Source organism: Miniopterus natalensis, chromosome 14, assembly GCF_054644295.1.
Source record: "Miniopterus natalensis isolate mMinNat1 chromosome 14, mMinNat1.hap1, whole genome shotgun sequence".
NCBI classification, from domain to species: domain Eukaryota; kingdom Metazoa; phylum Chordata; class Mammalia; order Chiroptera; family Miniopteridae; genus Miniopterus; species Miniopterus natalensis.
This window is the reverse complement of record NC_142094.1, coordinates 59303366-59317425: the sequence shown is the minus strand read 5'-3', so window position 1 is coordinate 59317425 and position 14060 is coordinate 59303366. Positions and strand designations below refer to the sequence as shown.

The 14060-nt window shown below is 49.8% G+C and overlaps 1 protein-coding gene across 3 annotated transcripts in view; it reads left to right on the top strand.

The window, feature by feature from the left end:
- The window catches only part of WDR11 (WD repeat domain 11), a 39069-nt gene extending 27394 nt beyond the window's left edge, over positions 1–11675 (top strand). The window contains exons 18-29 of one of the 3 annotated variants that reach the window (XM_016207161.2): positions 75–189; positions 525–690; positions 3300–3408; positions 4312–4374; positions 5513–5578; positions 6327–6501; positions 7107–7202; positions 7494–7659; positions 8123–8220; positions 8646–8791; positions 9305–9384; positions 10706–11675. In XM_016207161.2, coding sequence (XP_016062647.2) covers positions 75–189; positions 525–690; positions 3300–3408; positions 4312–4374; positions 5513–5578; positions 6327–6501; positions 7107–7202; positions 7494–7659; positions 8123–8220; positions 8646–8791; positions 9305–9384; positions 10706–10863 — 1438 coding nt within the window. In that variant the 3' untranslated portion in view covers positions 10864–11675. Of the gene's footprint in view, positions 1–74; positions 190–524; positions 691–3299; positions 3409–4311; positions 4375–5512; positions 5579–6326; positions 6502–7106; positions 7203–7493; positions 7660–8122; positions 8221–8645; positions 8792–9304; positions 9708–10705 lie in introns of those variants that run through there. The other 2 variants (XM_087824078.1, XM_087824079.1) reach the window with 2 other exon arrangements.
- Positions 11676–14060: the final 2385 nt, after the last annotated feature.

Genomic DNA, 14060 nt, shown 5'->3' with positions numbered 1-14060 from the left:
ATCTAGGGCATCGTTTCTGGTGACTAGGTCTGACTCTCCTTCACACTGGGGTTTTGGTTTTTGTCTGTCCGCAGAGGGATACCCACACACCGAAGCTGGGTGAGGAAGATTCGCTTTGCCCCTGGCAAAGGAAACCAGAAGTTAATAGCGATGTACAATGATGGAGCTGAAGTGTGGGACACTAAGGAGGTAGGCCCAGCTTCTCGAGTGGCTTTAGGCCCTCTGCTTTAGGATGACACTGTGCGCGGCTTGTCAAACGTAGAACAGTTTCCTCCTCAAACTTTTCCTTTCCAAGTATTTCTGTTCCAAAGGTGACAGCTCAGCAGGTTTTTTTAATGTTATTACTACCTTTGGGACCTTTAAAGCACTGTCTGCGTGTGGAGGACAGACGGATGGCCAGAGACTGTTGCGTTTCGACCTTGCACTGGCCTTTGCCATGCACCGTCTTTCTCTGACTGATCAGAGTGGTGAATGTCTTCTTTTCTCTCTGAGAGTGACGACCAAATTCACTCCTGAATGTGCAGATGGTGAGCAGCTTACGGAGCGGGAGGAACGTGACCTTCCGGATACTGGACGTGGACTGGTGCATGTCAGATAAAGTGATCCTGGCGTGTGATGACGGGTGCATCCGTGTTCTTGAGGTGTCCATGAAGTCTGCGTGCTTCAGGATGGATGAGCAGGAGCTGACTGGTAGGGACCCTACTGAACGGTGCTCTGACCCCGGGCTTCGTTGTGTGCAGGGGGCTCTCTTCCGGGGAGGGAACAGCTTCCATTCTTTCAGTCCCTGTTCCCTGAGGCCTGAACTTGAGAAAGTAACGCGGGTGTGTTTACTGCTGAGTTGCTGGACCCTTGTAATTGCAGATGTCAATCATTCCCCAACTCCAGTGTGCCAGATGCCTTCTCTGACTCTCACCTGAGGGCTTCTTCAAATGGTCAGAGAAGTTCACAGTCATGAAAATGGCTGACTCAGAATTTGAGAGAGTTCATCAGAGGGCATGAGCCTGGGGATGAGGTGCTGCTAGCCTTCTGTTCATTTTTGTTCGCTGACGTTTACTATTTCCAAACATTTTGTGACTGGATGCTGGCAGCTACTGTCTGAAGCGAAGGGGCTGCCTGGAAAACTTGAGAATCATGAGCTTGCCTCATTAGGGATGGACAGAGAGAGGGCTGAGCAAACTAACGCCTCCCTCACCCTGCCCAGCGTGGGGTTGTGGTTCTGTGGAGGAGGTGGGCATCATTCTTACCAAGCACACTCCTTCCTTTATGATGGGGTGTAAAAGAGAACATACATTCGACTAAATGGAAAACTTTTTAAAAGTTTCACAGCAAAAGAAACTATGAGCAAAATACAAATGATAACCAGGTGAAAGTATGTGCATGTCATTAACAGGTTGTCCTCGCAAGGGGGGCGTATAAAAGACAAACACTTGCACTTAGCAGGTGAGAGGATGCCCAACTTTACTCATACTAAGGAAACTGTAAATTAAAACTACACAAAGCACCATTTCTCACCTGTCTGATTAGCAAAAATTCAAGCTCTGGTGACTTCCCTCTCCTAACTAGATGATCTGACTTGGTGTCACCAGAAGAAGACCCACTAACCTGCTCCTCCCGGTGGGATCAGTGGGAGGTGCCCACCATCATCTGAGCGCTCTTCTTGCCAGAGATGCTTCACCTGCGTCTGATGCTCAAAACACACAAGTCAGAATGTGGGTTATTTCCTAAGACAGCTGGCACTTTAAATGCAAAAACATCTTGTGAGATCAGAAGCAAAGGGAGGTCTGTCCCACGGCTGCGGAGACTGAGGAGGCAGGACATCCAGTGCAGGCATGGCCGTGACGAGCCTTAGATTCCCAAAAAGAACACAGCTCCCGGGATGTGTGAGGGTGGCAGAACTTGAATGTGGGCTGTGTTTTAGATAATTTCATTGAGTCAGTGTTTAAACCTCTGGTTGTGAAAAAGTAATATTAGAAACATGCTTGACCCCTCTCCAACCTTGAAATTGAATAGTCCTCATAAAATATTTTATCTGTGATTTAATTTATACTTAACTACACAGAGCAAAGTGTTCTGAGCAGTGCTGTCCAGTAGAAGTACAGTGCTGGTGCCACATTAAAAAAAAGGTAAAAAGGACAGGCAAAATTGACTTTAATGAAAATTTTATTTACGCCCATATATCCAAAACTTCATCATTTTAACACAAAATCATTATTAAAGTTACTGATGAGATAGTTTACATTTTTTAGTGCTTGATCTTCAAAATCCAGGTATTTTCATTTAGAGCGTATCTCAATTCAAAGGACAAATTTTCAGCAGAAATTCTTGAGTTGTGTTTAGATTTTATAAAATTTACAACTGAGAAAGTAGTCATATATTCAGGTTGTTCCAAATATTCTTAAAAGTATCCAATGACTGAATCAGGCATTAGTTTTTAAATTTAAATTAATTAAGTAGGTAAGAATTCATTTCCTCCACTGGACTAGCCATGTTTCCCGTGCTCAGGAGCCACGCAGGACCAGAGACTCTCGTGCTGGACAGCACAGTGCCAGGTCTGTGTGGTCAGTTATGTAAGGCAGCACTGTGGTAGATTCGTGTGATCTCCTGTAAATGCATCTGTCCACGGGTCCTGTGGGATGTGTGAGGGGCAGTGGGTCCCAGAGAGCTGTGGCTGAGGTCAGGAGTCTGGCGAATGTGGCCATTCAGGGAGTCAGAGCCCCGCTGCCTGTGTGTTGGAGCCTCTGTGTCTTCAGATTCTTTGCACTGGAACTTGGAAAACAGGCACATCTTGTCTGTTGTGTCCTAAGTGAGCCCGCCACTGCGTGTGGGGGGTTCTGGGGCCCGAGGTCCAGGAAGATAGTGATTTTGTTCAAGGGCCACTTTCTGAGTGAGACCTGCGGACATACTCGTCAGAGTTGGCCTGGTCCCTGCAGCAAGCAGCTCAGGGTTGAGGTGCCGTGTTAGTTTAACTCTCAGAAAAGCACACATCGAATGGGTGGGGTAAGGTGGTGCTGCTAAGTGTGCTTGTTAGTGTTTTACAGTAATGAGCTCTGTTGACACCTGTTGGATTGTTGCATTGGATCTTTCATTCAGGTAGGATGTTATCATATACCCTCCAGGACACCTGGATCTTTGAAAGGGGAAGAAAGATACCTCAGTTTGAAGAAGAGAATCTCTCCTCTGTGTCTCAAGCAGTGATTACGTTGACCTTACTCTCACCTGCCACCAGACTCCTCTGTAAACTGTCTGTAGCCGAAGCTTCATAGCAGCATAAAATTTTATTTTTTTAAACTTTTTTCCAGAGCCCGTGTGGTGCCCCCACCTCCTTGTTCCGAGAGCCTCCCTCGCCCTGAAGGCTTTCCTGCTGCACCAGCCATGGAATGGACAGTACTCTCTGGATATTTCTCAGGTGTAAGTTTCCCCATTCTGTTTTCCTTTTTAATTTCCTTGGGGGATGAAGGACATCCCTGAAAATGAGCAGTGGCCTCTGCACTCCAGGACTTAAAAGGACTGGAACCTTAAGCCAGGCTGAGGCAGAGACTCAGAGAGAGTTGCCAGGCTGTCTTGTTCCTGCCCTTGGGGCCCTGTGGTGTGAGCCTGGGGGGCTGAGAGCCTATGCTGCTCTCAGCTGGCCCTGTAGTCGCTTCACCCACAGTTTGAACATGGCATCATAAGTGTGGAGAGGGTCGGTTGAAACCACGAGCAATTTGGGGCCAGGCTGAAATCTTTTTAAAAGCACCCAGAATGGGCCTACTTCAGAGGTATTTCATGTTTTATAAATCTCAATACCTACCTCATTGCAAAGAAATATTCACAGAAACTATTGTTAGTAGTTGTAAGTAAACCCACAGGTGTCACTGAATTCAGGCCATGTGGAGTGCGCAGGTTGGCATGAGTCAGGTGGGTAAAAGTAGACGTTGATGTGTCTATGCTCCAAGAAGTGTCTCGGAGGAGAAACGAGGGTTCGTTTGGTGGAATGGAATGAGCAAACCCCTTCATCATTGCTAAACTCCTTATTTATGTGAATCTAAACCTGATTGTTTTTGGAGCCCACTGATACATTCTCTGGTTTCTTGAAAGTCAAAGAGACCCTCTTCACCCAATTCCTCGTTTTGACTGAATGAGGTAGAAGCAGACACTGAAGATGATTGGCGGGTTCCTGAGTACAGTGTTGCTGTTTGGTCTGTAGCCAGGTTTTTGACCAAGGTTACAGAAAGGTTACTTCTGTCATTAACACAGCTTTTTTTTTCTGGTAAAGAAATAAACGGCTGTCAGTGGAGAGAGAAAGAACTTACTCACAATCTTTCCCTGCAGCGATTATCCAGAGAATGAAGAGATAAAGAGCCTCCTCCAGGAACAGCTGAGCTCGTTGTCTAAGTAAGCACCCTAGTTATGTTTGGTTAGAAGATAGAAGAAACATAGTAACTTAGGCTATTTGAAATTAAGACTGTGTGTTCTAGGAAGCATGGGTGACCCGAGGAGAGGCTATTTCCTCCGGCAGAGTTTGTGTCCTGTAGAGCCTGGTTCTGTGAGTGGTTATTTCATAGTTACACTGAGCATCTGTCTTCAGCAAGCTCCTCTGTGTCAGGTGCCCTGTCTCCTGTCTGGGGAGGAACAGAGCAGGCGTGTGCGTCCTCCAGCCTCCACCACAAACCCTGTGAGCCTCACACGAGGACGTACTCAGGCGGTTCTGTGCCCGCCTCCTGCTCCTGCAGTGGGTTCTCCCTGCAGGACGACGCACAGTTCTGGGGAAGAACCCAGTGCTCCCTAAGCCAAGAGCATTGAGAAGTGTGTGTTAGGAGTAATGTTGCAGAGGAAGTAGGAACGGGTCCACGAGGAGTTCTCAGTAAAACAGCACACATGTATGCCATCTAGAATCTGTTACTCATGATTATAGCATTTAATAAACTCGCCATAATACAGTGCTTTATCGATGTCAGATTCAAAATACCTATTGATTTCTCTATTCAGAGGTGAACATTTGCGTTTCAAAGGAAAAGAATAGATTTAAAGGGTTTCTCTCCTTCCCCTCACTGCCAATTTATGAATATTCTGTGTGTGGCTCTCTACAGATAACCGTTCCTAAAACACTAGCCCTTCTTCCTTGACTACTTTATGCCTGGGGTAGTTTCAGAAGTAAGTCTGAATGCGGCTTCTCTAAGGCAGACACTATCCTGGTGATTAGCAAGGTCCTTTCATCAGCAGCGAGTCCTCCTGCCTGCAGTCAGGCAGCTGCTTATAGTTCCAGACATGTGGGCTGGAGTGTGGCAGGAGCGTCAGCCAGTCAGCGCCTCCTGGCCCCTGTGTGGGGCCAGGCACCACTTCTCTGCCCAGGTGCACACTCCACATTCTAGAAGCTTCTGTAATGTCAGGGGCATGGCAAAGGAATGTCTTATGTAAGTTCCAAGCACACCCTTTGGGTGGAATTTTCCATTTCTAGAGCATGTTGATTTATCTCCTTGCTTCATTGTTTAATTAATTGTTTTCTTGCCTCTTTCTGGGCTCCTGTCTGCAGCGACATAAAGAGGCTCTTGCTTGATCCCGAGTTCTCTCTCCTGCAGAGATGTCTGCTCATTTCCAGGTAACACTTTGAAGAATCTGTGTAAGAGACTGAGAATTTCAGGTTAACTCACTTCTCTTATTGTGGATTTTTAGTTAAGACCAAACTCTTAGATTTTAGAAAAATACCTTAGTTCGTTCTTTAATATGACAATTTTAAAAGTAGTAACACGAATAGAAAAAAAAAAAATTACATTTAAATGTGAGATGTAGGCTGCCTGTGTTGAAAAGACTTCCTCCTACAGACAGCTTTTTACAATATCAGCTATAAAGGACCTGCCCTTAAACATGCCAATAAGTTGTATTATCAGTAAGTTATAGAATCAATGAGCTGTACGTTCATTGACAACAGAGTAGTAACTGACAAAAAAGACATTTCCCTCCACGCCCTGGGGAATAACTTAAAGTTGTCTCCGCACCTCGTGTGGCCAGTTACCCCAGAGGAGCCTCATCCTCACTGAGGTCTGTGGTTCAGAGTGAAAGGCACTGTGGCCCAAGCTTCTGAACTGGGGTGTCACTCTTAACACAACGGAGACAGGTCTTGGCTGACAGGACCCTCTGCGCTCAGGCCTGGCCCTGTGTTGTCTGAGCCCCAGGGACAGGCTGGAGGACTTGCTGCTTCAGCACTTTCACGGAGCCAGGAACCACGCCCGGTACCACATGTTGCCACGTGGCACCACTGAGCCCCAGTGTTTCAGGTGCTCTGAGGAGCCCTGTCCAGACCCCATTTCCCGGGTGGCTCAGGGGACACCTCGGTTCCACCTCCGCAGGCTCTATGGGGACGAGTCAGAGCTGCACTTCTGGACAGTGGCCGCCCACTACCTGCACAGCTTGTCCCGAGGGAAGGAGAGCACAGGGACCACACAGGGAGCGGCCCCTCAGGACAGAGCGAGCAACCCACTGGACATATGCTATGATATACTCTGTGAAAACGCCTACTTTCAGGTATCATAGTGCATGTGTTACATCCTCGAGAGCTGTCGTCTCGGTTACTTGTGTGTCTGTAAGTCTGGTCAACTTGGGAAGCTGTGGAACTAAGTTAAAGTCCACACAAAAGAAACGAGCCCCTTCGCACGTTCGCGCAGAAAAGGCCTGACCAGGACTTGGAAAAGTTTACCAATGTTTCTGAGTTTTTTAATACACATTGAAATTTTATTAACAGTCCTTTATTTTTTCTTTGCCTAAAAATGTTTAACTTAGGAGGTTTGTTTTAGTTCTCCTTTATTATTTTCTATAAAAAGTATTTCACTTGGTTTGAATTTGCTGTTTTATATATAAGAAGGTAGCTTCGTAGCTTTTTAATCTGCAGTATATTTAGTGTTCAGGGATTCTCCCTCCAGCTCTGTGCAGGTGCCCGTGTCCTTGGCAGGTGCTGCGTCTCAGGTGTTCCTGTCACATTCCTGTTAGACTGTGGATTTCTGTAAAGTTGGTTAATAACCTCAGAAGTCCAAGTAATGTTTGTTAAAATGAAGTTATTAAGGACAGTAAAGTTTAAATAATTCAGAAGTCTTATAACCCAGGCTCAATTTTTCTTTTTTTCTTTACTCTAGAAATTTCAGCTGGAAAGGGTTAATCTGCAGGAAGTTAAACGGTCGACTTACGATCATGCGCGGAAATGCACGGACCAGCTACTTCTCCTGGGCCAAGTGCGTCAGTTTTTATAACTCCTCACGTTTCATGGAGCTGCTGGTTGACAGGTGTTTCAGAGTATCACATCTCTCTCTCTCTCTCTCTCATACACACACCATGTTTCTCTGAAAGTATAAGTATAAATGTAGGCCTTCTCTCAAAATAAGACCAGTAAATGTTTGTAAACAAAGCATTCATAGGCAGTTGCTGGAAGCGAAAGGCCTCTTCCAGTTGTGTCAGTGTTCCAGGTTATGAACTTAAAAGGTTGTGTTGGAGGAGAGGAATTAGAGGAGCTGTGTCTTTATCAGACAGACAGAGCTGTGCAGCTGCTCCTGGAAACGAGTGCGGAGAACCAGCATTACTACTGTGACTCCCTAAAAGCCTGCTTGGTTACCACCGTCACCTCCTCGGGCCCCTCCCAGAGCACCATCAAGCTCGTGGCCACTAATATGATCGCTAATGGCAAGTTGGCAGGTGAGGCGTGTCTGTGGGTCAGTGCTCTGGAAAGTCAGACCTGTTCCTAGCAAGGGATTAGATTATTGCGGATATTTTTGTCTTTTTTATATGTGTTGGAGAAAGAAAGATAATTGCCAGCTCTTTAGAAGATAACTATATAATTGCACTTTTAAGAGTGAAAGGGGGCACTGTTAATGCCAAGATGACAGGCATAGATGGACAAACCAGGGCAAATAATAGATGAAAGCCAGTGAGTGAGGTGCTTACCTGTTTATTTTCAGGACTGACTGTGTTTCCTGCCTGGTTTACTTGAGTGGCAGCATCATAGAACTATGTCCTAATATTTTATTTTAAAATTTTAGTCAGGAGTCTCCAGCAGGTGTAAATGACATGACTAGGTGGAGTCAGTCTGACCTGACTGTGGGTGGCTGGTCAGAGAGGGGGCTGTGGTGCCACGAGGGGCTGCCCTTGTGTCTTCCAGAGGGTGTGCAGCTGCTCTGCCTGATCGACAAGGCCGCGGACGCCTGCCGCTACCTGCAAACCTACGGCGAGTGGAATCGGGCTGCATGGCTCGCAAAGGTGATTCCTGTCGGTGCTGAGTATTTGGGATGGGATCTCATCTTGAACTTCTTACTCATGATCAGAAGTATTTTTGGCTTCAGAGCTGCTTTGCAATGTTTCCTTGTAACTCCCACCCTCCTGTTCTCTCTGAGTATAATTTGCACTGCTTCCTATTAGAAGAGGCAGTTCATGTTGGTGGCAGTGAAGTGAGAGTGGCCGCCTCCTCTCCCTGCTGGGGTGTGAGCCAGACTGCAGCCCTCGGGTGTTGTGGGCCCCATGTCCGCAGCCCGGGTCCTTGTCGCCCCCAGTCACAGGCAACAGCAGCGTCTGGGCTGTGGGACAGTGGAGCAAAACCTAGCATTTGCCTCGTGAATTGGCCCCATCTTGGTTGATTTATATACATATATACAGTGCAATGTCTGCTCACATGGCACCTCTCCCAGGTCCGTCTGAATTCTGAGGAGTGCGCCGATGTGCTGAAGCGGTGGGTGGACCACCTGTGCTCTCCCCAAGTCAACCAGAAGGCGAAAGCCCTCCTGGTCCTCCTCTCCCTGGGCTGCTTTTCCAGCGTGGCCGAGACGCTCCACAGGTGCCCCACACGCTGCGGGAATATGAGAGGCTTCTGTAGAGGGCTGGGGGCGGTTCAGCTTTGCGCAGAGCACCTGCCGTGAGGGCAGTGAGCAGCAGGAGGGAGACCGTGTGGCAAGTGGGGGGAATGCCCTTTGCAACCGTGAAGAGTAATAATGACCATAGCTTGTTATGGGGCATTTTATCTGTGTAAAAGTCAGGGAGGTCGGTGGAGGTAAACATGGCTGGACCATGGGTACATGCCTGCAGTCCCGTCTCTAAAGGTTTCTGTGTATTTCAGCTGTTCCTCATTCTTTTAAGTGTTAATAGAAGAGACCATGGGGTTAGGGACCTGCGTGAGCTCCCTCCTGTCCTCTGTAAGCCAGGACTTGGAAAGGTGCTGGAGTAACTTTCGTAGTACTTGGGTTTCCAGGGAAAACGTGTACAGGTCTTTATACAGAGACATACCCTGGGATGGTTCTACCCCAAATGCCGTAAGTCACAAGCCTGACTCCTGTTTTCTTCCCTTGGGCAGCATGAGATACTTCGACCGGGCGGCCCTGTTTGTGGAGGCTTGTCTCATGTACGGGGCGATGGAGGTCGGCGAGGACACAGATATCCTTTGCTGGGTGGTTATGCTGAGGAGGAAGCAGATGAACAAGTGGGTTTAGAATTCCTCTCTGTCGAGCTGCCTGGGCAGGAACTCTGTTATCTCAAGAAAGATCCAGAGCCGAGGAGGGGCAGGGAGGGGAGAATTGAGACAAGGACGGTGCACCTCTGGCCCCAGCTCTAGGAGCAGGAGGGGCTGTAAGGGGAGGGCCTCAGGTTGTCCTATCTTGTCGGAACTTTATTATTATTATTTTTTATAAAATATATCTTTATTGATTTCAGAGAGAGGAAAGGAGAGGGGGAGAGAGAGACAGAAACATCAATGATGAGAGAGTCATTGATCGGCTGCCTCCTGCATGCCCCCAACGGGAGATCAAGCCCACAACCCGGGCATGTGCCCCAATCACCTGGATCCTAGGTCAATGCTCAACCGCTGAGCCACGCCCAGCCGGGCTCTTGTCGGAACTTTAAAAGGTAAAGGAATAATTTACGAAAGGTGTAGGGGCAGCTATTTTAACGTGGCACGATGTCAAAACTCCTCCGTGGAGTAAAAGTTTACATGTTAATCTGGAAGATATGTACAGCAGTAAAAAGAAAGACTCCTCCTTATCCATAGTGACAGTCTAGTGCGGGACAGGACGCGACTTTGTGAAGAGACGTGTCATGCAGGCGGGCACTGGTCCACCTGTAACCAGGTCTGTCTGCTCTGGGTGTCAGCTGAGTCCGTTTTCCTTTGAAAAGCTCGTGCTCAAGAGGACAACTCCCTTCCTTCTGTTTGTAGACCTGCTTGTCCTCATTGCACTTTCTCCTGACCTACTACATTGTGATCTCATTTCTGCGTGTCGGGTACTTGGTTTTCTGTGCATTTTTAGTACAGAAAACTAAACTGAACGTAAGCGTACTAAGGATCCTGAGTCTAGGCACTGGTGGAGCTGACTAGCTCAAAGGAGCCGAACCCAGCGAGCAGGGCCATCTAAAAACCCAAAGCCCAGGTACCTGGGTCAGGCCCTGTCAGGAGAACCTCTCACTGAACCTGTATCTGCCCCCAAAAGCCAGCCTCTCAGACAGGGGCATGCACGAGTCCTCTCCTCCAGCCTTTAGTTGTTTAGGTCGGGGGAATCCGGGAGGATGTTTGCTGGGCTTTCTAGGAGGACGACAACTCAGCTGCTGCTGACTTGGTGTCATCGCAGGTGGAGCCGTCACCTCCCCCAGGCCGGGAGTGGCCCTCAGTCCCTCCTGCGTATTGGGTGGAGCTTCTCCAGCCTGGGAGCCTGGCCGGAGTGTGACCGGGCCCTTGCCTCTGTTCTGCCCCTTAACTGTGGTTCACAGAGACTCATTTCCGCCATATACGCAGACTATGCCCGGAGCTTGAGGAGCCTTGGTTTTAAACAGGGAGCCATTCTGTTTGCTTCGAAAGCTGGAGCTGCCGGCAGAGATTTACTGAATGAGCTGGAAACCCCCAAACAGGAACCCGCCAAAGAGTGACAGGTTACCACGTGCCAGGAACTCTGACCCTGCAAGCCAGGTGAGGCAGGTGTCAGTCGTGCCGTGGTCATCGTCACGGTCACAGCCCAGACTGGTGGGAACGCTGTCCCTCCAGCTTCTGAGGCTCCTGTGCAGCTGCGTCAAGTATTTACATCGTTTATACCTTTAGGGCCCCATCTCTCCTGTTTTCATCTCAGAGAAAGAGGTGAACGCTTCAGGTTTGAAAGTGTGTAACGGTTTATACTTTTGGGGAGAGAGCTTTAATAGTCCATGGAAATACTTTTAATTTTTTTAAACCTAAAATTCAAGCGACTGAATTACTTTTCTCATTGATTAAATTTAAAGATGTTTGAAAAATCTGTATTGTTTGTGAAACCTATTCTCAGATACGTGCTGTGCCTGTGTTTATACAGTCACTTAAGATACAAATAGAGCAGAAATACTCAGACAGTAGAGATGACTCCGAAGCATTCCTGTTTCCTTGTTTTCTGACCTAGAAAACACACGACTGTCCATTCCCAGGTTTAAGCAGTGGCTAGATTTTGTACTTTCGGGCTCATAGGCTCATGGCGGAATTTTAAGCGTGTTTTGTTCCAGAATTTGCGGGGGTGGGGATGTGTCTTGGATAGTCTAAACTTTACCTCCTCTGTGGAGCATCACGTAGCTGCCTGTTTGGAATCTATGCTTTAACTGTCTGTTAATGTGAGGCGTGGCTATTGAAAATTGTTGCTGAGAACGCAGGTTGTGTGTAACTCGGAAGCAACCAATAAAATGGAAACTCCAGCCAGGCTTCTGTTCTCTGCGGTGCTGTGCGTGAGGCGGGTGCTGTGTGTGGGGGTTAGGCGGGCTCTGTGCAGTCTCCTCGGGGTCAGTCGGCTGCCCACCCACTGAAGTCCAGGCTGCTCGCTGAGCCCGGGAAAGCCAGGCTGTGGGATCCCGAGGGTGCAGCCAGGGTAGGACCGAGCACCTGCTCCCCCCAAGCCGTCCGCTGCCATGTTCCCGAGAGCTGGCTCGGCATGCGGCTTTAGGGGTGAGACAAGAAGGAACAGCATTCCTGTGGTTTTCCTCCCAGGTGTGCACCCACCCAGGGGTGGGATTCTTAGGTAGAATCATAGCCTCTGCCCACCTGCTCCCAGGAGGAACTGATACCCACAGACAGAAAGGGCCTGTCAGGATTGCTTGTTCCTAGACCTGCACTGGGGCTGAGCATTGAGAACCTGAATGTCTCCTTCAAAGCCTGGTCACAGCTGTGACTGGTCACTTTCAGCCGACTCCTTCTATGTGCAGTTTCAGGTCTACTGTCTGTGCCCCATGGACCCACCAGCAAGGATGGGAACCAAATGGGAGCAGCCAGATGAGCCTGCAGGGTACATAGCTGGTGCTCAAACAGTGGCTGAGGGAGGGAGTGAATGATGCAGGAGTGAGGGAACTCAAGCCACCCTCTCGGGAAACCCCAACCCCTGCCCTGATGTCTGCCAGCAGGCGTGTCACCCAAATGCAGAGATCTGGGAGGCCCTGTCCCTCCCTGGGTAGCACATGCATCGCGTGGATCAGAGACAACTTTCCGCCAGTCCCTGAGGTGTCTTCTCTGCAAAAGCTCCCGCCGAGCCCGCCTGTGTCCCCTGGGAGTGGACGTTCTCAGTGTGTAGACCTTCCCAAATATGTGAAACAAAAGAGCGCCTGCATTTTTAAAAAATTTAAACCTGCAAAATATGATAAGAGAGCCTGTTCTCCCGGGTTTATGTTTCCAAAGAGATGGCAGAGGGTCTCAGCTATAGCATCATCAGAATCACAGGAGGGGCACTGAGCCCCAAGCTCAGAGCCCCGCCCGCAGTTTCTAAGGAGAGGTCCAGGTGGGGCCAAGAAGCTGCCTTTCTTGCCAGTTCCCTGGCAGTGCAGCTGCGGCTGGTCCAGGCGTCGTCCTTGTAGGATCCTTTGTACAAAGACGGGCTTTGTGGCCCTGAGGAAGCCACTGCGGGGTCTGAGCCTCGGGTTCCCTGCGGGTGAGAGAGAGACCTGCCCCTGGAACAGGTTTCGTCCTGATGCCAAGCTCTGATGCCAAGCGCCCGGCCTCCCCGCCAGGGCGTCACCTCCGGGCAGCAGGGGGCAGCAGAGAGCAGGGGACGCAGGTGGGTGTGATGCCGCAGCAGCCCTGGAACTGGAGATCACTGGGCTGGCTTTTGTCTGAAGTTTGAACAGCATCTGTCGGGCAGCTCAGTGCCCCAGAAGCCATTAGCCACAGGGACCAGAAACCTCCAGATCCGTTGTGTCTCTGTGACCAGGAGAAGAGAATGGGTGCCCGACAGAGAAGTTTGTGTGTTAGAGCCCCGTACTTCTCCGTGGCCTTCACAGCCCTTCTGCACATGGGGAAACTGCGACCCGGGGTCCCACGAGGGTGGCGGGTTCAGGCCAGTGCACAGGCCTGTCTCCATCCCACTGGAAGCCTTCCCTTCTTCCCGGCAGAGCCAGGCCAGGCGGCCCTGAGGACTGGCGCTCTCCCATGGGCTCTGGGGCTCCAGAGGAGGCCTAGGGACTAAGGGTGTGGGAGGGGCATGTGTTGGTCCCCATGAGTTTAGAGCCCCCTCCACTTCTAGCTGGAAAAGGGAGTGCCCTACAAATATTTGGCCCCAGGGTCCCAAAACATCTCTTCAGAGACAGCAGGTAATTCCCAGTCTGTGCCTCTCTAGCCCATCTTCAAACAGAGTGCCTGCTGCCCTTTCTCCACATGTGAGCTGCTGCCATGAAGGTCCACACTCCCCAGAGTGGCGGCGGCTGTCAGAAGCCTCTTGGATCTGCCTCTCCAAGGAGGCAGCTGAGCCTGGGAGCCTCGGTGTGCTCAGGTGACTTCGCCATGTGGAGCCTGGGACATGGCCTGGGTGATGTGGGCAGTGTGGGAGGGAAGGGCCTGCTGAGGCTGTGCTGGCTTTGGGCACCCACAGCCTGACTGCGAGGCTTTCTGGAACCTGAGGCCTGACAGGTGGAAAGGGTAGCAATCCCAGGCTGAGCAGGCTGCCTGGAGGCGGGGCTGTGGGAGGGGCTGCAGCTCAGTGTGAAGGTGGCTGCTGCCTGGGAGGCCCAGAGCTTCCAGGGCCAGGCGGACGAAGGGCAGCACCCTTTTCTGGGGGGGGGGAGGGGCAGGGGAGAGGGCTACTCAAATGTAGCTTCTGGGCCTCCACCACCCCTCCTGAATCAATGGA